The 27959-nt window shown below is 42.5% G+C and overlaps 2 protein-coding genes across 5 annotated transcripts; one reads left to right on the top strand and one right to left on the bottom strand.

Moving 5' to 3' along the window:
* Positions 1-76: 76 nt before the first annotated feature.
* On the bottom strand, positions 77-14482 carry git2b (G protein-coupled receptor kinase interacting ArfGAP 2b). 4 transcript variants are annotated; one of them, XR_013767499.1, is made up of 20 exons: positions 14322-14482; positions 13713-13846; positions 13432-13544; positions 11983-12088; positions 11268-11354; positions 11023-11153; positions 9907-10001; positions 9773-9818; positions 9041-9092; positions 8878-8950; positions 8690-8787; positions 8458-8569; positions 7817-7968; positions 7557-7709; positions 5413-5622; positions 4490-4572; positions 3407-3562; positions 2563-2626; positions 1372-2283; positions 77-1007 (listed from the first exon to the last, which is right to left on the bottom strand). XR_013767499.1 is itself a non-coding variant. In XM_079179127.1 (20 exons), exons 1-20 carry the CDS (start codon positions 14371-14373, stop codon positions 2074-2076), a joined length of 2217 nt encoding a protein of 738 aa, XP_079035253.1. In that variant the 5' UTR covers positions 14374-14482; the 3' UTR covers positions 77-2073. The 4 variants fall into 4 exon arrangements, 3 of the variants coding, with proteins under 3 accessions (XP_079035253.1, XP_079035251.1, XP_079035252.1); XM_079179127.1 differs by adding an exon at positions 5151-5240 and having other exon boundaries at positions 77-2283; XM_079179125.1 differs by having other exon boundaries at positions 77-2283.
* A 2237-nt stretch (positions 14483-16719) lies between these two features.
* Positions 16720-26283, top strand: sgsm1b (small G protein signaling modulator 1b; the record flags this gene model as incomplete). The annotated part of the gene is made up of 24 exons (XM_079179335.1): positions 16720-16782; positions 18232-18307; positions 19122-19284; positions 19446-19598; positions 19724-19791; positions 19907-20049; positions 20144-20275; positions 20421-20545; positions 20633-20700; positions 20786-20949; positions 21087-21216; positions 21663-21789; positions 21866-21930; positions 22038-22183; positions 22293-22421; positions 22527-22700; positions 22839-22907; positions 23692-24930; positions 25008-25132; positions 25222-25304; positions 25409-25518; positions 25612-25708; positions 25825-25992; positions 26195-26283. 24 exons carry the CDS (start codon positions 16720-16722, stop codon positions 26281-26283), a joined length of 3906 nt encoding a protein of 1301 aa, XP_079035461.1.
* Between the last annotated feature and the right edge of the window lie 1676 nt (positions 26284-27959).

The following is a 27959-nucleotide window of genomic DNA, read 5'->3' as shown; positions in this document are numbered from 1 at the left end:
ATGGGCGTGTTGAAAGCCCGCTGTTTGTACACAACTCAAAAACACGGACACGAGCATAAGCTAGTTGAGGTATGAATTATACTTTATTAAACCTAAGGCAGGGATTGTTTTCAACCACAGAGGCAGTGGTAGGCTATACGTTACAGAGAATGACACGTCAGGGTTGAAACCAGAGGTGGAAACGAACTGAATACAACTGTTCAATCACTTAATGGTCCATCACCTTAAAATACCTTATTGAACTTTCCTTTTAAAGGAATTGTTATGTAGTATTGTAGCTGATTAATGGCCAAATCATGATATCTCGTTTGAAACATTTAAAGAAAGACTTTGTAATTTTTTTGTATAATAAATTACACATTCATCTTCTTACAAATAAAAGGCTGAACTCTTAGTTTAATAACCCATGGTGCAAAAGCAGCCTTACATGGTCTGGTATGAGCGCTTACGGTGGCTAATGTTAGCAAACCTTAGATGGATGTTGAAGTATAATGGACATTACAGAGTCATTGAAAGGTTACATAGTTTGCATTAAGTACATCAGTGCAAACAAGTCAAATTAAAGTAACTAATCACAAGATACAAATAATAAAGATTATATAAAGATATAACAATCAACAAAAGCAAACTGTGCAATGTAGCTTAAAGGACATAAAACAAGCAATAGGTGGACCTTGAGTAAAGTTTTGTTGTTTTAAAAAACAACCAAAGAAAAACACTTTTAGACTTGAAATGTACAGAAGACATAAATGGTATAATAATCTGGACTGAAATTGATTGAAGGACATTTTAATACTCGTCTGTGATGTACTGTGCCGAGACTCAAGACTCTTTTGCATCCCAATTACTTAAGAGAATTAACTTCCCCTCCTGCAGGGTATTCTGGTTCTCTTTCCACCTCTGGTTGAAACTCATCTGGCTCACAACAACAGGTGACACATTAGAGCCAAGTTCTACAACAGGTACTTTGAGGGCACATTTACTTAATCGGCGAATGTAAACCACAGCTGTACGTATGTGACCACAGGTAGCATCTCAACACACCGGAGTTACAGCACCACACCGAATACACAGAGAATCACAAGTTGCCCATAACTTACGGCCAGCTGAGACGTCCCAAACCTCAGAAGAAAAGTTAGTCTGTGAGGAGCATCATGTTAAACAAAAGCTTATGAAAATAAACATCGATATTTTCTTAGAGGTATGACATACAGTTTATAAATAGAATAGCATTTGGGTTATTTTGGTAGAGAATTACATGGATACAGACATCTTATATATTTGCATAATTAAAATTGATTCAAAATGGATTTCACACGGGCCATCGAGGCCATCTCTGTGACACCTGCGCCCACACGCACGCACACACACACACACACGCTCTCACACACACACACACACAATATCAGAAGTATGGCTGTAACATTATAACTACTGATACTTTACAGAACAGTGAAAGCACCTGCTGGATGGAATGAAGGTTTGCACACTCTTGCGTACTGCTGGCCTCACATGGTGCTCAATGCACTGAAGCGACTTTTAAAGCCACAGTTTGCTCACTAATACAAACATTGGAACTCGAAGCAAGTGGCATAAAACTATGGTTCAAGATTGAAATACTGTCGTTGCATCTTAAATACATTTAAAAAGGAAGATGACACTGGTGTAGATGACGGTTAATCTATTAGGACCCTTGATGCCAGGTGTCTCTGGCATGCCAGACACCCAACCTCAAGGAGCTCAAATGAGGACGTCTACGTGGAGAAGTACAATGTAGAAGGCTCATTTGTTGCTGTTCTAATCTTTCTATATATATATATACACATTGGATTAGTGAACTGTTATTTCTTTGTAAGGTAAGTATTAGAATAAACATTCTGTCCTGTAGCTTTAAGATGTTCGTTCACTCTGGGTTACCACGATTTAACAAAAAAGATAAATAAAATACATCTTTTCATTAATCTGTTTAAGGAATGTATCTGAATGCGTACGCTGATTAGTATGGAGGAAAAAAAACACTGATTAAATTGATAAACTAGTTTTGGGTGAATCAGGATTGTCTTTATGTTTTACTCAGTTGTTGTTTTCTTTGGTTGTCACAGTGACAAGTTGCTTGGCAGCTTTGGCAATGTCATAGGCGCACTGGATGACCAGCTGAGTGACCAGCTGGATGTCCGACGCGCAGGGGTTGTGCTCTGCGGCCTTCTGGCACTCTCCGTGGAGCCGGCTGGCGCTCGAGGTGAGCAGACTCAGAGACACTCGCACCGTGTCCGAGGACGGCCTCTGTGAGGGAAAAGGAGGGACGACGGAGACTCGGTCAAGGGCCCGAACATGACACCCTCCATAAATAAACCCCCATTGTGGTCAGTGGGCTGTGTGTGTGTGTGTGTGTGTGTCTGAACATAAAACAAAGTAATCCAATAAACGGTAGATATAAAACTAAGTAATGCAATCAACAGGGCCTACCCGATCGAAACAAGTAATTTAAGATCCCCTTTGGCTGTTTTCAAACAAACAACAAATCCCTTAATTGCCGTGGGGGGGGGGGGGGGGTCATCTTACCTTGGGGAACAGGGCGGCCATCTCTGTCACGGCCATGCAGATCTTTTCTGAACAAGGCAGGAAGCTGCGGGAGATGAAGAGGAAAAAGGCTGAATGGGTGATCAACCACTTCCTTGTGCCATATATAGAAACATCAATGCTAAGCAACTACCGCAGACACCACAACCCTTATCATGAGACAGCTGAGATCATATTCCTGGTGCCACCAGTAAATACCATTTATGAATACATTATACTGCATATTTCATGAAAATATGACATGTTAAACTCTGCTGCTTGGCTCAATAACACACTTTTCAAATCGTAGACACGGCACCTCGTACTGGACTCTGTTCAATACAAACTCTACCATCATGAAATATCCCTGCTGTTTACACAACTTCAGCATGTCTAAGGAAAACATTACAATGTCTATCTCCACAAGGAAGTGAATACATGGGTGAACACAAGAAACCTGTTTGGCGAAACTAACTCTCTGTGGATTTGGCAGGCACCGGGGGAATACGAGGTCATGTGATGTTTGTTTCCTGTCAGCTGCGTTTTTTTAAAGACCCAACGCATGCAGAACCCCCAGCAGACACAAGGACAGAGGCCAGTCTATGAAGCTAAGAATCAGTGGCTCTCAGCGCTGGAAACTATTGAAAACCACGGACCCAGACGCAGCTGAGACGGAGGATGAAACACCATTTAGCCGTTGCAAAAGAACGGGCAGAATCGTGGTGGAAGTACATAGAGTTCAAGCTTTATAGAGCATGAAATAATGAGACTTTCAGGAGTTATCAACCACATTTCAAGTTGACAAATTTGATACTTTGTAATTATAATATCCTCAATCATAAACTACCTTTCATGTTTGGTCTCCTGGGCGGCTCTCAGAAGCTCCTGTATGTTCTTAGTGATCTGCTCCGTCTTACAGATGACGTCCTCTGTGCACGGCAGGGTGGCGTCTTCCTCACCCCCCTCCCTCGGCTCCATCGCTTCAGAGGCTGGAAGAGGGCTGCTACAAATAAATGAAAAGAAAAAAAAAAATACTGCATTACAACTCAAGACAGACGCAGGTTTATGTACTTTAAAAAATACATATTATCGTTTTGGATCTGGGATTCTGATTTGTTGCACACAGACTGTGAATTAAGTGAAATAACATTCTCTGTAGTAAAACAAATGCAGTCTGGCTTGTAATTTGGAATAACAACAATACAGCAGAGTTTAGGTCTGGGGATCAATTCAGTAGGTTTCATCTAAATCAAACATTTATGAAAACATACCCAAAATAGCACTACAATTGTAACAATAGTTGACTTAATATTAGCCATTAGTGTCTTATATTCAGTATAGAACTGGATACATTTGTTTATTCCTACTCAACAAATAGCAGTGACTATAATCAGATGACATGTGCTATTGGCTCTGGCTCATGTGTTTATTTATTTTTTATTGCAACTGGCAGCTTACTTGAGACCGCTGCAAGTTCTAATATGTGAACGTAGTCCTATACAGTCCAGACTGTTCCAGTCAAGGACTCTTCCTAAAACATCTCTCAGAACTAATGTTAGTCAAGCTTCCCCCTCGGTCTTCACGTGACCTTTAACTTTGTAAACTTCTGCTACGATGATGTCATCACCTTCAGCAACAAAAAAAAAAAAAAAACACGAAGAAAAACCTTTTACCATTTATTTAACTTCAAAAATGCATTTCTTACGCCATTCAGTAAATACCGCGTGCACCTTATAATAACGTAAACATTATTTTAAAGCTGATTTGAACAACTAAACGGAGGATTTCTTTGCGTTGTATCAGTGGTGAAATATAAAAATATGTACAAACCTTCACAGAGAAAAAAAAGTGTATAAAAATCTAAACCTAGTGTCACAATCGGTGCCATTTTGCACGAGGTGGGCACAAAGTTTACACGACGCGTTCTCACCCAGTCTCCTCCAGTTCAGAGTGGTTTGGCGTTGTGTCGTAATCACTCTCCAGCATCATACTCTGTCCTTCCAGACTGCAGCCCTAAAGAGACATCAGCAGACTACCGTCAATCAAACACAGTATATAGTGTGTGTGTGTGTGTGTCTGCAACCTTAGGCACATACAAAATCAGAATCATGCATGTCAGACATTTGGTTTTTAAAGCAGACGAAGAGAAAGAAGAGACAACCGGGTCGTTGTGGTGCAACAAGCCTGTACTGCAGTGGGTGCGATTAGTAGTGGAGAAGTCCTGATGTAAACTTCGGGTGCACTTATCGGTGGCTAGGACTAGTGAGCACATTGAGAGGAGCCAGTTCATCTATCTTTCATGGATATTGGACTCTGCTGCCTCATCATTTAAACAGCAATCATCACCTCTGAGGAAGCAGCTCTGGACCCTGTTCAGAGAGCTGAGCTGAAGCAGAGGCACTGGTGTGCATGCAGGCAGGCAGGCGATACTGATTAAAAAAAAAGCAGTTTAAAAAGACACAGGTCAGGAGAGAGAAGACTGTGGGGTCAAGCAGAGAGGGGGGGGGGCAGTTTCCACCGTCCCCCCGGGGCTGCGTCTGAACCGAGGGGGGGGGGGGGGGGGGGGGGGGGGGGGGACTTCTGTACTTAACCCTTCGAGATCGCTCGTCCCTCGACCAGGACAGGGACGAGGGGAAGGTAGGGAGGGAGGAAGCAGCCGTCCCCAAAGGGCCCCTCCCAATCTAGAAAGGGGTCAAACCAAGTTCAGCATACTCTATTGAGATGCAATGAAATGAATGATTGAACGAAATCAATGAAAACACCCGACACCAGCCCCCCCGAAGCCAGGCGTCATTAGGTTTGTCTCGTGATGACCATCCAGCCGGATCGCTGGCGCTCCCTGTGCTTACTTACATTGGTCGGGAAGGGTTGTAAAACGACTCCGTCGTCGGGCCGAGCCGCTTCGACTCGGTGGGGGTACTGCCTCGGGGAAGAGCCCGTCTCGTACATGGACATGGCGCGGCCTCCGCGGGGCGGGTGTCGACCAAAGGGCCCCTGGAGGGGTTGTTGTCCGCTGGGGGGTTGCCATCGCAGCGTTGTGTTCTCGGTCTGCAGGGAGTTCAGCTGCAGAGAACAAAGCATCTTTCAAGTCAACTCTAGCTTGAGGGGGGGGGGGGGGGGATCTCCTTACAAAAGCCCAGACACACATCAATAATAGAGCAGAATACAGCGACTCTGGGAGAAGAGTTTATTCCTGTATGTCGAGTTCACCGTCACCTTTGTTTTTGGTTTCTCATCAAAGGTTTGTTTCTTTGACAAATGAAACGCTGACACCGTTTGTTGACAGCAACTTGAACCCCTCGAGAAACTGCTGCACAAGTGGTTGCCCTTATTTATATTAACAGCACTTGTAAACTAAATAAAGCGATGGGGAACGTAACTTGTTCTGTTTTCTGTCAACAATTACAGTCCACAGGCATGTTGGGAAATGTCTTGAGGTTCACCGTGTCAGCAATTGAGGTTTTGATGGGTGCAAAAAAAAAAAAAAGGGGTGAGGAAGATAAGGGAGTGGAATCGAGGATGACCACCGTGTCAAATGAAAGCAGTATGGTGTGGACCTTATAAACCAGCAGGAGGAGGCAGCAGTACACTGTGGTGACGCCGTCTCTCAGCCGACTGGAGTGAGAGATAAAATTGGCTCTGGAGAATTTCGATGGAAAGATAAACAAATGAAATTCTGCCTTCTCCCAAAACAGATTCATAGGTCATAAACCTTCTTTGTCTTTTATATATAAACAATATATTTTGTAAGCATGCAAATCTGGCCCCAAAGATGAGACATTGGCAACATTATCAGGTGCTCAAGTGCCTCGTAGTAGCAACTAAGGACAGGCAAAGAAAATACATTCATCAGGTTTTGATCTGTGGTTGCCTGTAATAAACAAAACTCTTAAGTGTAAATATATCTAAGAAACATTCAAGGTAGAAGGCAGAAACAGGAAGGTCAAATGTTAAAAAGGTGAAATGCAAGCCTCTCAAAAACAGATTCATTTGGAAATATATTTTGCCAACAGAGAAGGATTTCCTCAAAACCGTAGCAATTAAACTGAAGGAAATCTAAATTCAACTGGAGCTAAGTGGGACTTTTTGAACGACTAACAAATAAGGACCTGAAAGCAATATGACTGGACCAAAAACACATATACGTAGAGAGACTGGTTGTGTGTTTGCCGATGCTTGCTACACGCTTTCTGGGGGTGTCAGAGATCTAATCTAATGATATGTTTGTACTGGTGAGTGCTGAGGGCATTCTCCCACACTCAAACTCCAAACACTGCACGGTGGTTCTATAGATTTACAATGACGGATCATAAGTTTTACTGTGGTTACCATTTATTGATTAGTACTCAGTTCTTGTGATATATGACTTTTCTTAATCTCTTTTAGACCACAAAGAACATCCGACCGTGTTTTTTTGCGGTTTCACTGAGCAGCAAAGCAGAGGAAGTTAAATTAGATAAATTATAACCACAGGAACTTTACCCCGTCCAGAAACATAGCGGCCATTTTACTCTGGAGCACTAGTAGTGAAGAACTGCAATCGAAAACCTTCCATGACATTTCCATCCACTCATAGGTCAAAATCTGGTCTCCTATGCAACTACATATTCATGGTCTATCATTCATACATAGTATAATCCTGAAAAGGGAAAAGGTTACGTCTGACACATTCAAACAGGCGTGAGCTAAACATAAATGACTAATGTCCGTGGGTGACATCAATCAAATGACTAAATGTCTCCAGTGACATGGGGACGGATCACGTCTAGAACACAGACTCAAATTTAACACTAAATGTTTTAGAGTCAAGACGAAAGGAAGGCGACCAACACTATAAACCATAAATCCAGAACAAAGTGGCCTCTAACTACGGGTCTTGAAATATTAATGTGTACTACCATCTAATTAAAGAGATGGAAATCTAACTATGAGGGCATACTTAGTTTGCACACATTCCTGCAAAACAGCACGATTCAATCACATGTGAATTTACGAACCTTGCCATGCATGCTACGCAGCTCATCACTGAGGTGACAGTTGACTTTGAGAAGCTGTTGTATTTTGGCTTCTGACGCAGTGAGGGCACTCTTCACCTCCATGAATTCCTGCACTGTGATTGGTCCATCAGAGAGGTCAGACGACTCGGAGCTCTGCGGCAGGAGGAAGGAAAACATTTTGATCAGTTTTGAGACATGCAGCAGGACGTTCTACCCAATATCTCAGTAGAGTACAGCAGCGGGTTCCACCGATCACTAACCTTGGTCCTGCCATCATTGCAGCTGTCCCCGCAGGTGGCCTCTTGCACCGGGTCTTCATCCGATGCCACGCTGTCGTAGTCGGGCTGGTCGTTGTCCTGGCTGTCACTGTTATGGCGGCTGTCGACTCCCTGAAGGATCAGCTCCACGCTCTCTGCAGGCGGACCACCAGAACAAAGCATGAGAGATCAAACACGCCCTGCTGGCTACAGGCAGCTGTAGAAATCAAATAGCTAAGGAACTCATATTTATATATTTACTGGAAACCCAAAAATCAATAGCTCTTCTTTAATACACAGCTCACAATCAAAAAGGCTGTGATGTGACTTGCTATAATTTACAGAATGCAGGAATTTTCATTATTAAATCTGTTTGGCAGCGTTTCTGTACAAACATCATTACATATGTTCTACATTCTAATTGTGACCTATAAAGCTGAACCACACGGTTCACATTTATATGCAATATTCAGTACTGGCTTCCTGAATGTTAATTGCAACAACAAATTTAGGCTTTCTTCACAGCATATTCTTAGCTTTCTCTTCTGTGTATATGCTAATGAACACATTTAAAGCAATATATACATAAAAAAAGAAAGGAAATTCGAGGTCTGCTAAAATAGAAAGAGAAAGATGCGTTGTACCTTTGGGACTGTCGCAGGAATTACCCCACTGCCGTCGTTTAGCATCAGTTAGAATGTCAATAACCAGGGTGGCAAACTCATGAGCACTAAACCGTGCCAATTTCTGACGACCCTGAGAACATAAATGTATCAAAAACACACAACGGATAAAAATACGGCATCAATGTTAAGTTCAGGACTCGCGCAACAAAGTAAAGCTCAAACACCGGGCAGCACTGGTGCAATCACTCGCCTGGTTTCTGGTAGAGGAGTACTCTGGATTGACCGGCAGAAAAGGCACGACGGTGGTGTCGGTTACAAGAGTGCTGTGGTTCTGAGTGGCCAACCACACTGAAAAAAATATATATATTTAAGAAAGACCAAAAAAAAGGCATAGAAATTATTATTTGTTGCATCATTTTAAACTTCGTGCAATCGCACCTGCATCGGTTTCTCTTCTGTCAACTTCATCGTAAACATCCATGGCAAGTTCTTCAAACTGATGGTTACTTAGCTGAAGAAAATAAAGCATAAGTTCTCTTTCAGAATAATTGATTAACAAATTAATATTTGACTTTTTTGACTTTTGGTAAAAATGTCTCACCGACTGGAGCTTCTTCTTTGCAGCTTTTGCGAACTCGGACAAATCCAGGCTGCTTTGAGCAAAAACAATGAACTGATTATTTTTCTGTCCACACAAACAAAAAGAGAGAAACGATGGCAAAACATACTTACTTATTTCTTATCCATCAAAAGAATGCAGCATAGGATATGATAAGCATAAGATTGTAATTATTTTAGGTACAACACATAGCATCGACAAGTAGCTAGCTAGGAGTCTGTCGGAGCTGACTGTCTCACCATTTCTGTGTATTACAAGATCTGCAAAACAAGGAGGTGCAAAACAAAATCCAAATATGACTTAAAACTAGAATCACCACCTTTCACCCGTACGCCTCCGCCAACGAGTCAAGTCGCAGTTCACATCCATGTCTAAAAGGTCATCGCTTTTTCCATTTTATCCCAATTTGGGTGAAATGATCATAATAAGCAAAGGAATGCTGAAGTCACGGCCAAAAACGGGTTTTGTGAGGTCACAGTGACCAAAATCTAATCAGTTCAACCTGATGCAAGTGGACGTTTTTTTTGCCAAATTTGAAGAAATGTTGAGTTTATTAGAATAGTACGGATGTGAGGTCACCGTGACCGTGATCTTTGACCACCAAACTCTAATCACTTCATCATTGAGTCCAGGTGGAAGTTTGTGCCAAATGTGCAGAAATTCCCTCCAAGCTTTCCTGACATGTCGTGTTCACGAGATCAAAATATCTGTTACCTGTCTGCCATCTGTGGAATGATGAAGTGTTGTCCGTTTCTGTGATCTACAACCAAACAAGGACGTGACAGTTAACGACTAGCATAGATTAAAAAGCTCTAAAATGCCATGCAGCAGCAGCTATGCTACCTTACCTGGTCGTCTTCCACAAAGGTAAAATGTTAAGCGGTCCGTGAGCTCATACTGTATCTCCACTAGCCTCTCTGCCAGATCCTGATGCCCAGCTTGTCTGCACAGATTAGGATTAAAAAGGTCATGATTCAGAAATAGGACACTGTTCTAAGGCTACAGAAGGCCTCAGGTAGGATGCCTTTAAGTTCATCCACATCAAAACTCTGAGTCTACAACAATACATGTTTAATCTGGAGTACAAAGCTGATTTGGGAACTCGAGTTTCTAAGTAATGAGCGTAAAACTGTAGCAGAAGGCGTGTGGGCGTTACCCGAGTAGTCATGTTTAGACACCACTAAGCATCTGTTATGCCAGCAACACTACAACAAATGTTTTTACTTTGATTTGTTTCAGTAAAATGATTCTAGCTAGAATCTTTTTCTTAAATCTATTTTATATGTCTAGGTCTTTGTTCCAACTTTTGATAAACTAGTCGAGCTGCCTCAGCTACTCATGCTCTTATTGAATTACTCAGACTGACAGAATGCCACTGGGTCTGTGTCGAATGTTTATTGTAGTGCAAGGAATGCTAAATATCTCAGCTGCAGACTGCTCTTTTTCTAACTGCATTTTCGACCAGTTTCGACCCATTTTTGTTTAGCTTCTGTCACTTCCCTTTTTAGTCAGAATGTGCATCATTTCCTAACATCAAAATATATGAATAGCCTGCATGCTACACGCAGTTTCTTTTTTTTTCTGTGTACAATACAACTGTGTTCAATCTCCAAAAGGATGTGTATCATTTCCTGCCACGACTGAGCTGGGCTGTGTCTGTTCAGGCGATGCATGCAGCTACGCTAAAGGTTAGTCATGCAAACAGCGACAGTAAAAACTGTTGGCTGCGTTTTCTGCACAGCCTCACTGTGAGACTTTACCACAGAGCTCTCCAGAAATCATGGGTGACGAACTGTGAACCAACTATGATGGGCAATACACCTCGACGCTTCAAAACCACAAGTTCTATACCGAGGCCTCTCTGAAACGATACGGTGTAAGTAACATTACATGGTGTTGGTGCTGACTTACCGCTTAGTACAACAAATTAGAAAGATGAACTGATAACGTGGGCCCTGTTTTACCTTGCATAATCGATAGGGGTCTTTCCACTGGAGTCCAGAGCCCCGGGATCAGCGCCATAAACTGCCAACAGCTCTGCTTGTAACATTTGTCCGGCCTTTGCTGCTATGTGTAGTGGAGTGTTTCCTTTCTCCTGTTGTCCCAAAAAAAAAAATCAATGATGACGCATCAGTATTATGTCCAACGTTAACCGTGTAACCTCACAAAATGTGTGTTTTTTTTTTTTCGCTTATTCCACTACACTTACTGGATGGAAGAAGTTGGCCTGTGCTCCCAAAGACAAGAGCCTGAGGCAGGTCTCCAGGTTTCCAGTCCGAACACTAGAGTGGAGTTGCTGAAAGGAGATGGACAAGTAGTTTGATTAAGAATTTGATTGTATCATACACGCAGTGTAGAGAGACTCGCCCAGAACTGAGTGACAAATGGGATTTTCCTGCCGGACATATCATTAGAATAATCACAGATAGAATAAAATACATTTATGGGTGCATTATGTCTTCTGTGCATACACCTACATGCACTTTTCTCTTTGCTGGTAGTCAACCACAAATTATTATTGCAATGCCAACTATTACCATGTGTATAATCCAGCTTGTCCTTATAATATTTGGGAATAATAAAGAAATCAGAGCACAAATGCAAGTAGAGACTTGAGGTCAGACACAGCGTGACCATTACCAGACAATGTGAGCGGCAGTATGTCACAGCAACACTGAATACCAAAAATCCATCTATAAATAGACCAAACCATTTCTGAAATGTATAGGAAGTGGTCACATATCACAGTTAAAAAAACAAAAAGCAGTTGCTGTGCAATGTTAAAGCAAGTGATTGCAAATTGTGCAAATGTTTGGCTTTATTGACGCTTATTTGCATGGGACAATGTTGGTTTATTCTTACATCTAAAAATGCTAGCAAATGAGGAAGTTAACACAGAAATCAAAAGTAGAGCCATGTCTCACCTTGCTGAGGTCTTTGGCGGTAACGCTGTCATCCTCTCGACAAGGCATCCGATGGACGTACACCAACATCTGATATTTGGCTTTGATGAACTCGGTCTTGTTGGGACTGGAAACAACAAAACTTGCTCACATCTAAAACCAGGAAAAGTGAACATCTGGACCACGACTGCTATTTTAAAGCGACTCCCACCTCACATTATCAGATGTATGTTTGTTTGAGACAAACAGCTACCAAAACAATGGCAAAGCATCAAGTAATCCACTCTTTCACTTCACAGGATTCTGCATATCTTGGCGTCCCTTAAAACGAATAACAAAGCTCTCCTTCTGTGAACCCCACCCCTCTTGCAATTCGCTTGCAAATTGTTTAAGACATTCACATCCAAACTCTACGTATATCCATTTATCTATATATATATATGTTTATATTTCCTTCTTTACTGTCATGACCAACGTTGTCTCTGTTGATCTCTGTACAGACACAGGACTCTACAGTACCCGAAATTAGTGGGGAAGTTAGCCACAAAGCATATCTTTGTTTTTGACATTAATAGACGATAAGAAAACTCCAACCAGTGTCGTAACATAAATACTTCCTTGTTTTGTGAATGAAGGAAGTTAAAGCAGCTGAAGGATCTGACTGCTCAGCAACTTACACAACTCTGCCCCGATAGTTCCCGATAGATCTGAAACTACGATCCCCTGCAAAGGGACCTGTGTTTTTTACACTATCCTACAGGAATTAAAGTGAGTCCAGGTTCCTACTGTCGAAACACAGGTTTATTTCCCGAGCCACTCAAAAGGTTCTTATTCCCCATGTGCAAGTTCCTCCGACGGAAACACCCAATATGGCGGCATTCATCTTGAATCCTCTATTCGGGACCGAGGATAGCTGCTTCTGTTTGCTGCAATGCGTACTCACCGTCTGTTTTTTGTCTGGAGACTGAATGTGTTTACTCTTGGTGTGAGGGTCGGGTTCAGCATGGCTGTGTTTACATGTGGCCGACTGTTTATCTTTACTGCACCAGCCCCACCGGCCCGGCCTCGTGTTTAAACCTGGCAGTGGATGCGAGTGACTTCATCACATCACGTCTTCTGAGTTACAGTGCATACCGTTTGTTTGAAAAAGCACAACAAATCCAAACCCTTTAAATATCACTATTGTGAATATTCAACCAAATCGATCGCACACAGCTAACATGGGCAGGATATTGCCACTTTAACTGAACATTCATTTGGTTGTGTGTTCTCCAAGTCACTTCATTTCCTAAAGTTACTTGAGACCGACGGCCCATGAGTCGTGTTCATCATGGTACAGAGGGTTCAATTATGCATGTTCACTGACCTTAACTATGAAAGTCAATAATGCCAATAGAGCTTCATACCGAAGCGCCTCACAAGCATATCAGAATCAGGACGGATGCATCAAAAATACTTAAAAGCACTTACTGAACCCTGTCCTGGGGGTTGGCTTTGCGTTTCCCACTCACTGAAGAAGAAGGGTCCAGAAGGCTGTGCTCCCATATGGAATTAGCTCCATTGCCATACAGTGTCTGCACCATCTAAAACATGACAGCACATTAGACATAAGGGTGTCTTCTAGTCACTTGATGGTGTGCCTGATTGTGGAAACCATTGTATTATCTCTCCCAGTTTTCTTATAGATTCTACACATGTGCATCTGGACGTGTTGGTGTATTTTGGGGGCATGTGTCCCCCTGTCCCCTCACCTGTGACTGGGAGGCTGGCCATGGAGAATGAGTCAGATGTCGGACTTGAGAGCTGTGTCGCCCCAGACCTCGATGGATGCTGCAGCACTCATCGCAGATCAACACACCCCTGTTAACAGAGGCCCAGCGTGGCTCTGGAAGGAGATACGAACGTTAAATACCCCCCCCGGGACCAGGATATATATTCGCTAATTGACAGCAACAAAATAACACCTCAGTCGCTTCCTAGTGTCCTTCTCCACAATCACAAATGCAACCAGGCGTGGGTTTGTTGTGCGACAACATTAGCTAATGTTATCAGCAAGTTAGTCGTGGCGAGCAGGGTGAATAATAAGCTAATGCTTCTGGTTTAAACCGTCATTCAACGCAATTCAAGCAAAGAGTTTCAGAAGCAAGTTAACGTGATTAACGCCACACAGACACGACACATTTTATAAATGTTTCCACAGGAAGAACATTTAGCGTTAAAACCCTTTTAAAATACCCAGCTAGGTACTTGCTAATCAATAACTTGGTAACGGTAACTATGGGTTAGCTAACTGGACGTAAGTTGTAGAGAGGGCTAGCTGGTTAGCTAGGCAGCTAAAGCTAGCTTGTTTGACATCCTACCCGGAGCACTGCAATCAGCGCAGACCTCTCTGCTTCGTACTCGCTTTGACATCCCTCGTTAGAAATCCGTTGGAGTCCAGACGAGACAAATGTTTGAAAGATACGCTACAACACAGCTTGGCAGAGATAACAACGGGATTGCCCGCCCTGGCAGATCGTATTCACCGATTCAGGCAAAGCAACTGTGCTCGTCTGACCCCCTCCCCTACTGTTGAACAAAGCAAGTGTCCTATTCCAACACTCACACAGCCTCCTCTGTGCCTCCTTGACTGCTTTCTTCCTTGTTTCCTTGAAGTCTATCCTATGCAACTATATCGTCCGATCAACTCACTAATGAGTGCCTATTTGCTCGGTGCATTACGCAGCTTAACTGACTAAAGTCTAAGTAGAAAAATGAAAATGAAAAGAATAATTCACAAAGTTTACTTTTACACACATCATCAACTTTAAATATCTACTGCACTTTTTATTCCACTACAGTTATCTGACAGTTCATAACTATAATTACTTTGCAGAATGGGATTTTACATACTATCATCTAATGAAATATGAAAATACCCAACAACGTGTTAAGCCTAGTTCAAATTAGTTTCCCATGCATTGCTGCAGCTATTCGACATACAAAATGTTGTTTACGTGCATTTTGCTGAATTTTCAGACTTTCGCTTATGTAAAGGATGTGAATACTTCTTCTACTTTATCCTTGGTTTACCACATTGGATCCAATCACAGTGATGTTAGACTAAGCTCACTGCATTATATTCTCCTATCTCCAATCACAACATCCTTTCTTTTTTCACTCTGTCATTGGACCCGTTTAGTGCAGTCAAGTGTATCCATCCCAACATCAGTCTGAAAGCTTTTACTTGCACTAGGCTAATCATTTCCCTGCTGATGAGGAATTTAGATTGTGTGTCCTGCATTCAATGTGTTCATTCATGTTGGTGTTTCTATGAGAGGGATGAGGATATGAGCTTGTCTAGTGTATGCTCTCTTTTATTTCCTCCTTCTCGTTTCCAGGTTGTGACGAGTATGTATCGTAAATACTCATTGCCTCTTATCCAGTTGTTTTGTGACCCGTGGCACTTAGTGACCCTGTCAATAGGTCCTGATGAACACAATATGAGTTCCTATATGTGTTTTGCTCCTGTTTCATTTTCATCTGTGGGTTTTCTTTTGTGAGCGTTGTCCCTTGTTTTAGTGGAGTCTGATGTTGAGGTTTGTGGTTTAAACCTAATGTGATCAACAACTGAAAGACAAGATTATGTGTGGGAGAGAAGGCAATATACAGTTTAGTGTATATGATATACACATTTCTACTCTGTCTGTGATTTTTCCATACTATGTGGTAACTATTCCATTAACATCTCTGGGTGTATTAGTCCATTGTGGACAATGTTGCGAATCAATGAGCAGGACTCTATGGCATTACTGGATTTCAACATGAAGCTCTTTGATTTGTCAGATTTCTTTTAATTAGCTGACTTAATCAAAAACAAACATTCCTGTCTGGTTGTTGTGTATTAATCAACAACAACAAAAAGTATGCAGGAACTCCCTTTAATGTGATTTAACAACAACACTACAGGTTTGGGCCACATATACTTGAATTAACTCTTTTGTCTCAATAAAACCCGAACATAATATGTGTCTCAACCAGATTCAAAATGAAAATGTTCTTTATTGGCATGCGTATAATGAAGAAGGCTGAATTGCAAAGCAGGTTGTCCAAGGTTTACAATGCACACTGTATTCCTACATGTGCATCTTACCATATACATACAAATAAAGGAATGTGTATGATAAGATGACATGACTATATTGTGGGGTGGTTTTATGTGAATGCATCATATCATGGATCTGTTATTCTCTTCACTTCCTGAGAAATAATTGTGATAATTAATTTAATGAGGCCTTGATTAATTAGAGCTGGGGCTCATTCACTGTAATCCCCACATGTGTTAATCAGGCTCTGAATATTGTATGGATAATTTGATTAAGAAATGATGAAGCATCAAAACGTTGCTTAACATAAGTTTTTAGGCACAGCAAAAAGGACTACGGTGACGAACAGGCGTCCCCGTCGTATTTGGCATAATGTGTACAGTCGGCTACTGTGACTTTAAAGGGGTGTTGGTTCGCTGAGAGGTAACAGATAGGCTTAATTCCCTCTGCTAAGAACACATCGCACATCTCGGAGCCTCTCTGCCTTTTATCCAGCGGTGTCTTCATTGCTCCCGAGAAGACCTTCTCAAAGGAAAAGCCGTGCGTGTCAGCCGCTGCACCTTTCCCGGAGCGATGGGAGGTACAGGCCCGATACTGCCGCCGTTGTTATTTCCCTGTCGTGAGCCTCTCATCATTTATTTCCCACAATGGCAATCTGATCAGCATATTCATCATGTTTTCTCCCGTGACAGAGGCCGAGACGCGTCAGAAATTGCTGCGCAATGTGAAGAAAGAGGTTCGTTGGATTTGATGTCTTTGTCGCTCATCACTGTTTATGTTTACTGGCACTGTAGGCTTAGACACTGTGTGTGTGCGTGCGTGCGTGCGTGCGTGTACGCGTGTGTTTGTGTGGACGTCGTTCATCGGGTGTGAGCCACGACTACGCCACAGGCCCGTTTATCATAAAATGTACCATTGTTTTTATATAATAAAAGCGGATGTAATTAGGCTGCCATCAAAATGGCATGTTTTGGCTGCTGTCAAATACACGGCGCTAGACGATGCTGACGATGACAGTGATGATGATGATGATGATGATGATGATACAGATGATGGTGGTAGTGGTGAAGATGATTTTATATAAGGTGGAAAAAACATTTATAAGGAGCTGTGTACATTATTTGTTTCTTCCATCCAAACCTGTTTTTTTTGTTACATCAATACTCTCTCTCTCTCTCTCTCTCTCTCTCTCTCTCTCTCTCTCTCTCTCTCTCTCTCTCTCTCTCTCTCTCTCTGAAGAAATCATGGTTAAACTGTTTTCTATAACGCACCATCTTATTTCTTTTTTTAAATCTTAAATCTGTGACCGTAGCTTCTGTTTCATTGGCATTTTAGTGGTAAATGAAATGCAAAAAGTCCAACCTAAGCTGGGTGATTGTGACTGAAATTATGATCTATTTGGTTATTAATCTACATCAAAATTAAAGACAGCACACCTCAGACTGTTGCAAACTCAGTGACTCCACGACTCCCCGGGGAGAAAAAACAAGATGTTTTATTCATTGCTGAAAAAGACCTGTGCTTCCATTCTTATCATGTCCGTGCTCCCCCTCACCTGTGACTCATTGCCTCTCAAACATCCATGTCTCTGGTGCTAGATCCTGCAGCAAGGAGGGGCTCAGCTGTGATACATAGATGTATAGCACAGCATATGACTAAAATATCATATTTATAGCATTTAGATATTCAGTTTGGGTTGATAAAGCACACTTTTCTTATTCCCACATGAAGAACAGGGACCCAAACATGTGGCCATCAAACATCTCATCTGCAATTATGGGATTCTGGTCTCATGTTGATACAATAGAATTCCAATATGCACCAACAAAAGTGCAGAAAATGTTCATCTTAATTTCCTCAGGGTATCCGTGCTTTTCTTTCCATGCTCAAGCAAACAAAAGGACTAAATGCATCTGTTATGGTTTTAAAAGAAACAAAAGTTTGTGGTGCTCTTATGGTGAGGGAGTGCATGCCAAATGTTGAGTAATGAGCCAGACAGATGAGTTTATACAATATATTAATAATTTGGTCTGTATGTTATCTTCATGAATGTGTCGTGGGACTGCACCACTCCTCATCATCTCCCATTGCTTCCTGTTGTGCTTCTTGTTTGGACTCCCTGTCACCTTATGTAACCGTGTCAGACAGATTAAGTCTTGTCTCATCGTGTACTTTTCTCTATTAGGTGAAGCAAATTATGGAGGAGGCGGTAACGAGGAAATTTGTGCACGCCGACAGCAGCCACATCATATCCTTCTGCGGTAAATGTGTTTTGTGATTACAGTGCACAATAAGACATCTTTCCCGGTCAGGGTGTTCCAAAATTCAGGGTACATGCTCAAGGCCTTGTTCCATTAGCTTTAATAACACTACGTCAGGAATGGGTGTCATAGGCTACACAAGAGGGGCTATAACGAGGAGACAAAGTAAACAAGAGAGTCATTTTGTAGCATCATTTTGTTTTGTGCATTTTAGAAACGTTTTTTTTTGCCTAAAATTGTTGTGTATCTAGTTTCAGAGATAATAGCACAGGCCATGCTGTATTTGAACACTAAGCCATAGTAGTTGTTACAACCTCATTGACATGTACAGTGAAGATGGTTGACATCATTCCGTGTCAAGTCGTCACCTACTACGAGTTCATCATCACAATGAAAGACGGTTCCCTGCAGTCCAAGCTATTTATTCCTATAATGCTATTAGTCACTGTTGATTCATATTTAATAAGGTGGATGGATGTGTTTTGTACTAAAGTACACTAACACTCTTCAAAGGCGTTGATACTAACCAGGAGTGAGGCGTGCGTGATTCACGTCCCTCATATCCTAGCAACGGTGTATTGGGCAGATTTTAGTCTATTTCTACTTGTGCCACCTGTGCTGGCTTTTCCCCGTTTATTTTTGGCTTGAGGCTTTCACAAAGAGGATATTATACCTCGCTCATGAAATAAAAACAAAACTCAAAGGCGAGCGAAGCGATTCTACCTTGAGGACACAAAAACATGAACAAAGTTTTATTGAAGAAAGAAAAATCGAAATCAAATAATGGTTAACACCTGTGTGTCTGTGTGTGTAGCTGTAGTGGAGGCCTGCATTCTTCATGGGCTGAAGCGACGTATTGCAGGTCTGCTCTGCAGTAACAAGGTGGCAGCACTCTTTATGAAGGCGGCAAAAAGCTTTTCGCCTGCTGAGGAACTCTGCCACAAGGTCCAGGAGGTGGAACAGCTCATCGAAAACAGGTGAGACGTTAACGTCTGCCAGAGACACAAAAGTGTACATCTTTCCCCTTATTGCTCTACTTTTATGTGTAATGATGCATCCTAATACCTCGTCCTGTCCTGCTCCACTCCCACCGCCTATACAGACGTCTCATCTGTCAGGTTTCTCTTCTGTTTTTCAGCAAGCAGAACAATTCTTCCCTGAGTAATGACCGCAGTCGGCAATCCAAGTTGGCCAACCTCTCCCCTCAGGCACTGAAACACATTTGGATCCGAACTGCACTGATGGAAAAGCTCCTAGACAAGATTGTCGTGTACTTGGTGGAGAACAGCGGGTATTGTTATGCATCATTCAATGCAATTATAAGCCACCGGGCTCCAGAAGATTATACCGCTCCGTTCAATACGAAATAATTAATAAAATAACAAAATAAAATGTTCCAAATATTGTGTCCTGCAGTGCCTTCTATGAGAAAGAAGCCATGCTGATGGATCCTGTGGATGGACCAATTCTTGCATCTCTATTGGGTATTTATAAACCGCACTAACCTGCACATGGACCACACTGAAACCCTTTATTTTGTCTTACTGTACTAACTTTCCTTACCCGAATGACTTTAAACTCATTAACCATGTTTCACAGTCGGCCCTTGTGCTTTGGAGTACACCAAAGTTAAGACTGCAGACCATTTCTGGACGGACCCATCTGCTGACGAGCTCGTGCAGCGGCATCGCATCCACAGCGGCCACTGTCGGCAGGATTCACCCTCGAGACGGCCTGCCCTGGTTAGATAGTGAAGGCTTTGATTGATTTTTTCTCAAATAATCATCTATAAACTACTGTGTGTAATACATCTGATGTCTTCTTAACCTGTACCAGATCCAGAAGAGACAGTCCAGTGGTAGCATTGATGATCGCCCTCTGATGTGGGTGAGGGACTATGTTGAATCACTCCACCAAAACTCCAGAGCAACACTTCTGTTTGGGAAGAACAACGTGCTGGTGCAGCCGGTGCGTGCTTTTCTCTTTCAGTACATCTTTTAATACAACAATAATGCAGTCCTTTAAGAGAGGCGTGTTTATTTTCTGGGGACCTGGGTGCATCTGTTATAGTATGGCAGACATGTTGTTTGAAAGCTCTCACTTGTGTCTGCAGAGAGATGACATGGAGGCCATCCCAGGCTACCTTTCTCTACATCAAACTGCAGACGTCATGACACTGAAATGGACACCCAATCAGCTGATGAATGGCAATGTGGGGGAGCTAGATTCTGAGAAAAGGTGAGGCCGATAGAACCCAATCAATGAAAACAAACTTGTTTTTACATAGTTAACTCAATGGCTCCTATTTTCTCATCTTTCTTTCAGTGTTTATTGGGATTATGCTATGACAATTCGTTTGGAGGAGATTGTGTATCTCCACTGTCATCAGCAAGGTAAAGTATCCCCTTTTAATGTTTTAAACGTAGGAGTTTAAAGAGTTATTCATCTTGTTTTTTTATATTTTGTTTATTTCTCCAGTGAACAGTGGAGGGACAGTAGTTTTGGTGAGCCAGGATGGGATCCAGAGACCTCCTCTACATTTCCCCAAAGGAGGCCACCTCCTCCAGTTTCTGACCTGCCTGGAGACCGGCCTGCTACCACACGGACAGCTGGACCCACCGCTCTGGAATCAGAGAGGAAAGGTCAGCATGAACAGAGGATAACAAAATACTTCTGTCGCGTCTTATTTCCAATCATTTCTGCAGTAATGCTACATTTACCTACAGCTACAAGCTGTTGTGACAATCCTCGGGCAAAACATTTCCTTTCCATTTTACAGGGTAAGGTTTTCCCCAAACTGCGAAACAGGAGTCCACACGGCTCATGTGATTCTGTATCTGATAAGGAAGATGATGAAGCAACCGATTATGTGTTTCGGATCATCTTTCCTGGCATTCAGATGGAGTTCAGTAAGTGTCTTTGATTGTCCTGCTCTGCCTCCTTGAGTTAATCTAATAAAACATCGCCAGAGATTAGATCTACGATTGCATTACTCTCTTAATACTGATTTACAGATTAGACCATTTCAGTTTAGATAAATCTGTTTTCCCTTGGCATATATCATATTATATGTACATCTTTCTAATTCATTTATCTCTAATTTTAAGCTGATACATTTCATAACTTTGTCCTGCCTATCTAGTGCCTGTGGGTCCATTTCACATAAGAGTCCCAACGACAATAAGTATGCAACATCCCCATCTCCATCTTTTTTTTCTACATTTTTTCCTACGTCTTTCTTATTATTTGCAGACATGCGCTTTTATGTCCAAAACTGTTGGAATTTCATCTGGTTTCATTTAACTATGATGACGATAGTAGCAACGGTACTGATAAGGGCTATCATGCTGTGCAGTGGCCCTGGAGCTGATGGACCAGGGCGTGAACTTGTGGCAACCGACGCCCAGAAAGTCCTCGTGCTCCTCCTGCTCACAGAACGGCTCCTCTGATGGCTCTCTGCCGAACGGCTGTAATCAGGAAAGGTAAGTAATTCCCAGGGGCAGGCCCAAAGATAAATTCTGATTAATCCAGTTGAATTTGCCATTCCTTTCCTACCAGGGCTCCCTTAAAGCTCCTTTGTGACACCATGAAGTACCAGATAATCTCCCGTGCTTTCTATGGATGTAAGTACAAACAACTGTCGATTAACTTTGATTCATTGGGGAATAATTAAATCCCCGATGAAACAACTTCCTTGTCAATATGAAAACTCTCATCCTGTCCTCTCCAGGGCTCGCATACTGCCGTCATCTGTCCACAGTTCGTACGCACCTTTCTGCTCTGGTCAACATCACTATAGTTGACCCTGATGTGCCCTGTAATGCCCGAGGAGGACTCTCTGTGGAGGTCTGGGGCCGGTTCCTCAAGGACAGCTCTGTAAGATTCACAGAGAAACACCAGGCCATAAGGATTTAATTCATTACAGTATTAAATGTTTCTTTGAAAAAGTCAGCGTGAATAAATACCAAGACCTAATCTTTTTCAGGCGTATGAGGAAGAGGAGATACACAGGCTTGTGTATTTTGGTGGTGTGGCTCCTTCATTACGCAAAGAGGTCTGGCCCTTCCTGTTGGGACACTACCAGTTTACCATGACTGAGAAATGCAGACTAGAGGTATTTCCATGTGCTGTCAGGCTTTACGATTATAAGACTGTAAAGTACACAAATACACCACGGGGGGATGTTTCCATCTGTGTTAAAACAAGGGTTCTGTTTCAGATTGATGAGCAGATGCGGACCATGTATGAGCAGACTCTAAAGGAGTGGCAGGGTTGTGAGGTCATAGTCCGTCAGAGGGAGCGGGAGAAACATGCTGAGGCCCTCGCCAGATGTTCGACCGGAGCCAGTGTGGAAAAGGGGCCAGTGCAGCGGGAATCCACCATCAGTACAGATGCAAGTTTGACCTTTTGGCATAACATGTCCTGCGTTGTGTAACCATGATAAAGGGAACTGTTTATAATATGAAGACGTTTCCAAGCAAGTTGACAATTCTGCTTTTTGTCTCTCGTGTGATGCTTTTCTCCACTGCAGTCGTCTCTAAGTAGCAGCTCAGATCAACAGAACGCCCACTCACAAAGTGATTCCAGCAGCAGCACACAGGTAATTTCTCACGAGCATGAACATCACAACAGCAATGGTCTTGGTCATGTAATAAGTGTAAGTCCACATATAACGTTTCTAGACATTCCATCACTTAAATAGTAAATGTTTGGTTACCGCTATTCTTTGTCACAATTATCCTCGCCAAGAGAATGGCGGGGCTTTCACGAGTCACTTGCAAAAAAAATACAACGTTAATGAAACGCGTTGTCAGAAAGTCGAACATGAAAGATAAACACCACACAGCTTTGTTAGTGGCTCTGTGAGGCTGCACTGTGTTGCCTTTAGTTTTATTTGCTCATAAATCAAAGAAATGGACAAAATGTGTGACCTTCATGTTGGCGCTCGATGAAAAGTCAGAGACTCACCAAAGTGATTACATATGAGAGTCAGAGGGGGGGTCACCAATGTGTGTACCAAATAACATGACAATCCATTTTATAGCTGATGAGATGGAGCTACACAAAAAGTCTGGGGATACATTATCTGGGAACCATGATTGTCTGCACAAAAATGTGTGCCCATTCTGCAAATAATTGTTGAGCTATTTCACAGGATTAGTTAAAGATTTGACATGCAGGTGGCACTAGAGGATAGTCAGGGAATCACCAAAGTCACTATGGTGTCATCCTCTCAGTATGTCTACTACATTTCAAGGCAATCCATCACATGACTCTGTCTTCAAACTTAGAGTATGCCTTAGAAAATGTTTTGCAGTAAAACCACGAGTTTCATCGCTTCGGGACACAAAATGCATGCTGACCACTTTCCTTTGGTTTACCAGGTATTTGAATCGGTTGAGACAGTGGATCAGATTGAGACTGAGCCCAGGGTTAAAAAAGGAGAAGCACAGCAAAGTAGTCCACTGAAGGACACCACAAGTGGCACTGCAGACACCCCACAACTTCCCTCCGGCAGCCCCTCCTCCCCAAGTCTGTCAAATCAACGCCTGGATTCAGAAAACAGCCCTCTTGTAACAGAGTCAGCTGTTGGAGCTGCAACCTCTCAGCAGTCAGACGCATCACAAGTCACACATGAAAAACCTACAACTGGATCACAGTCCGGAGGTGAGGATGTAATGGACCCAGTAGCCAAAGCTGAGATTTCAGAGACAAAGACGGAGAAAGTTCCAGAAGGTGAGACGGTTAAAGACGGTGGAATCAGTAAGTTACAAGAGACATCTGAATCGAAAGAAAAACCCGAAGTAGAAGAAACTAAATCTGAGAAATCTGAAGATTTAAAAGCGGTCGACACAAATATGAATTTAAGAAGTATTCCAGAGAGCACTAATGTTCTGAAGCTAGAAACAGAGATCAGTAATGAATATTTCCAAGCACCTCCACTCGGGCAGACCTTGACTTTTCAAGCGCACAAGAGCAAAGATCTGGAAGTGGAGCCACTATGTCCGCCTTTAGCGGAAAAAGATACGAATCCAGAGGGAGAAAAACAAGAGCCGGCGATTTCTGAAAAACCTGAGCCAGCTTCTGAAAAAGAGGCCTGTGCCACAGAGCCAGAAAGAAAGGACGCTGAAGGAACAGTGAGTGATTTGGCTGAAATCAAAAAAGACAAAGCTGCAGAATTTCCATTCGAGAAACCTGGTTCAAATTCACCTGTCAGACAAGTACTGAATGCTCTCCAGTCCGCGTCTAGGGGCAGCCTTTCAATATCGTCCCACTCTCGGCAGTCTCCAGACACAGCGGACTCAGATGACTCTCCTTCGGCCCTGGAAATGGAGGACATTCCTGCAGGGACATGTGTGACCTCTGAGGATATCAAGGCCAGGCCTTTGGCAGGTCTTGCTGCTCCCCCTGTCTCCCTTGCGCGAAGACAGAAAATGGCATCAGAGGACCTAGTCCTAGATCACCATCTGGACACAGCCTGCAACACCAGTCCTGAGGGCACCGACCTGGGCCTTTCTGAAGAGGAGCCTGAGATGGAAAATGTGCTCGCTGAACCAGAAGAGTCTGCAGAGGCGGGAGGAGACGCCAAACACGACAAATCCTCAGAGGAACGAACCTATTCCGTAAGCATTACACATGGCAGACACACTTCCCAGATCACAAGCACACGCTAACATGAGTCATTATTTATTTTTTGCAGCAAGAAACACTGGACATGTACTTGATCAATTTACATCGCATCGACAAAGACGTCAGACGTTGTGACAGAGCATACTGGTACTTCACTCCTGAGAACCTGGAGAAGCTGCGTAACATCATGTGCAGGTAAATGTGTCGCCATGCTTGATGTCTCTTGACGTTTGTCTTCAACCCAAAACAATAACGTCTGAAAAACAACTTGGTTGACTTTGCAGTTACGTGTGGCAGCATCTGGAAACAGGTTACGTCCAGGGGATGTGCGATCTGCTGGCTCCCCTGCTGGTTATTCTAGACGACGGTCAGTGACACTTTACTGCAGACTCTATATCACGATACACTTTGCCTAAATGCACATAAATGGCTAATAGTCACTCCCTTTTTTTAAATGTATGTGCTTCACAGAGGTCATGGCATTTAGCTGCTTCACTGAACTAATGAAGAGGATGAACCAGAATTTTCCACATGGTGGTGCCATGGACTCTCACTTTGCCAATATGCGTTCTCTTATCCAGGTGTGTACTTATATGTGCACCGACACCGTGCGCACGCATGCATGTACGCAAAAGCCGTAAAACAAAGACAACCTTTTGTTTTTATACTAATAGATCCTGGACTCCGAGCTGTTCGAACTGATGCAGCAGAATGGAGACTACACACACTTCTACTTCTGTTATCGCTGGTTTCTACTTGACTTCAAAAGAGGTGATCGCAAACGCAGGCGTCATGACATTTGCTTGAGTTGTCCATTAATGAGAATTTAGAAATTTGTATAACGTGATACTGAACGTAATCTCATCTATTTCTGTTTGTTTGCACAGAAATGGTGTACGATGACGTGTACTCTGTGTGGGAAACAATCTGGGCCGCCACGTACACCTCCTCTGACCACTTTGTGCTCTTCATTGCTCTGGCACTTGTGGAGATGTATAGAGACATCATCCTAGAAAACAACATGGACTTCACGGACATCATCAAGTTCTTCAATGGTAAGAAAAGACGAGACAATACGGTGGAAACCACGTTGCCAATTAAGTAAACCAGTCGATTAAGATGATATTTCAGCTATGATAATGAAGGATACTTTCAAAATATAAATTCCACTCGCTCAGTATCAAGGAGAAAATAAACTATTACTTATTATAAGTATTACAAAGTATGTTACAAACAGTTTTCAAATTCCCTTCTCAGAAATGGCAGAACGACACAACGTTCCGCAGGTCCTGATGATGGCTCGAGACTTGGTCAACAAAGTGCAGACGCTCATAGAAAACAAGTGATGCTGCCGTGTCTGCTGCCGCTCCCACATTTCTCTGTGCTTAATTGTCTTAAGATACTGACACACTCACACACACACACACACAATAGTAGTTCATTCAAGAGGAAAGGAATACATGTAAATGAAATGCAGTGATTGGTACGTACCGAAAAGACAACTGGTCATTATTTTAAGACTTCTTTCCAGTTGCTCCTCTCTATATTCAGGAGATGCAATTATTGCCAGTCAATTTATTTTGAAAGTGTCATTGTTCACCTAGTGAATGTACCCTTGATGAAAATGCTTCAGGATGTTATTTATTTTGCCTTAAATTGAGTTGTTTTTTTTCAGGGATACAGCAACCAAATTTGTCACCGTATTGTTCTTCTAATAAGGTTGATTTTGTTCAGTTATACACATCTCGTGATTCACTTGAATATATTTTCAATATTGTCATTATTTTTTGCTGAAATTGTAGCTGACATGTCTAAACATCTTGTGATGCACTTGAATATATTTCAGTAATAATAATGTCTGGCATTATCGGATGATTTGGTTTTGTAAACGTTAGTGGTACATTAGAGGAGGTGGTGTCCACGTCGTGTGTGTGGTTTGCTTCTCAAAAGCCATTTTGAGGACCTCATGCGGGCTTCTCTGAGCCTTGATGGTCCTCTTCCTCTGCTTGCCTCTGATGCACACACGCTTGCAGGATATCCAGACCGGAGCTGTGAACTCTGTGCAGTCTGTGCATGATTGCACATAGTTTGCATTCAGTACAGTTCAGTACAGTACAGTTACCAAACTGCCATAATTTGTGCAGCTTCTATCTCTGACCTATCTGACTTATCTCTGATTCACTTTTTTTTTCTGTGCAGACTGGTTATTTCTACTGGTTCAAATGGGCACTCACATTCTTCTCATCTTAAATAACAAAATGCCGCTCAGGCTGACGAATTCAGCAGTTTCTCACTATATACAGTGCTAACGGATTCTACTTCTTTGCAGCATTGCTGCTGTGGTGGTTCATCTTGAGCTGGTGGTAAACTTAAAGAAGGTGGCAGTGAGGGAAGCGTGCTTCTTTTGCGCTCTACACTTCTCTTTTCCACTGTGACTTTGAGATCAGCTTCATGTTTTTTTTGGCTTGCCGGCGACCTTGGTTGCCTTGTCTTTCACACGCTCTACTCCATTATTTTGATACGCCCAAACTCTTAGCAACACGTCTTACAATGATTGTGAGTGACGTGTGCATTTCTCTTCATTAATACCTCAAGATCCCCATGTCCGTACCTGTCGAAAAAGAGCTCTGCTTGTGAAACACAGTATCATGGGTTGACTTTAGCTTTGACACGTTTCCTCGGCTACATTTCGTTTCCTGTAAAGCTAGTGTGTCCGCAGAAAGCAGCCTCCATCTTGATGGGCTCACCTATTTCATTAATTCATTTGAAAGAGCAGTCCTGTTATGCTGAGCTTGGTCAATTGTATCCGGAGCCCTCCAGTTCCTAGAAGGGCTCTCTTTTTAGCTCGACTGAAATGATCACCAGACTCATCTATTGTACACCTCCTCACACAGTTTCTGTGCATTGTGCTGTATTACAGTGCTGCTTAGAGTGTCATAGCTCCAGCTACTTGTATATTGGATCTTGTTGAAGCCCTCGTCAGGTTTTCACAGTCTAGTAAGTGCCAGAGGGTCAAGTTATT

Source organism: Pholis gunnellus, assembly GCF_910591455.1.
Source record: "Pholis gunnellus genome assembly, chromosome: 18".
NCBI classification, from domain to species: Eukaryota; Metazoa; Chordata; class Actinopteri; order Perciformes; family Pholidae; genus Pholis; species Pholis gunnellus.
The sequence above is the reverse complement of the archived record's forward strand: the minus strand, read 5'-3'. Positions and strand labels throughout refer to the sequence as shown.

Excerpts from the sequence above, each read along its gene's own strand:
- git2b (XM_079179127.1), bottom strand. The coding sequence starts at position 14,373 with ATGTCAAAGCGAGTACGAAGCAGAGAGGTCTGCGCTGATTGCAGTGCT. Across the intron at positions 11,154-11,267 it reads AGGCCAACTTCTTCCATCCA|GAGAAAGGAAACACTCCACT; the intron begins GTAAGTGTAGTG and ends TTGGGACAACAG. Across the intron at positions 9,093-9,772 it reads ATTCCACAGATGGCAGACAG|CAGCCTGGATTTGTCCGAGT; the intron begins GTAACAGATATT and ends TTTTGCTCAAAG.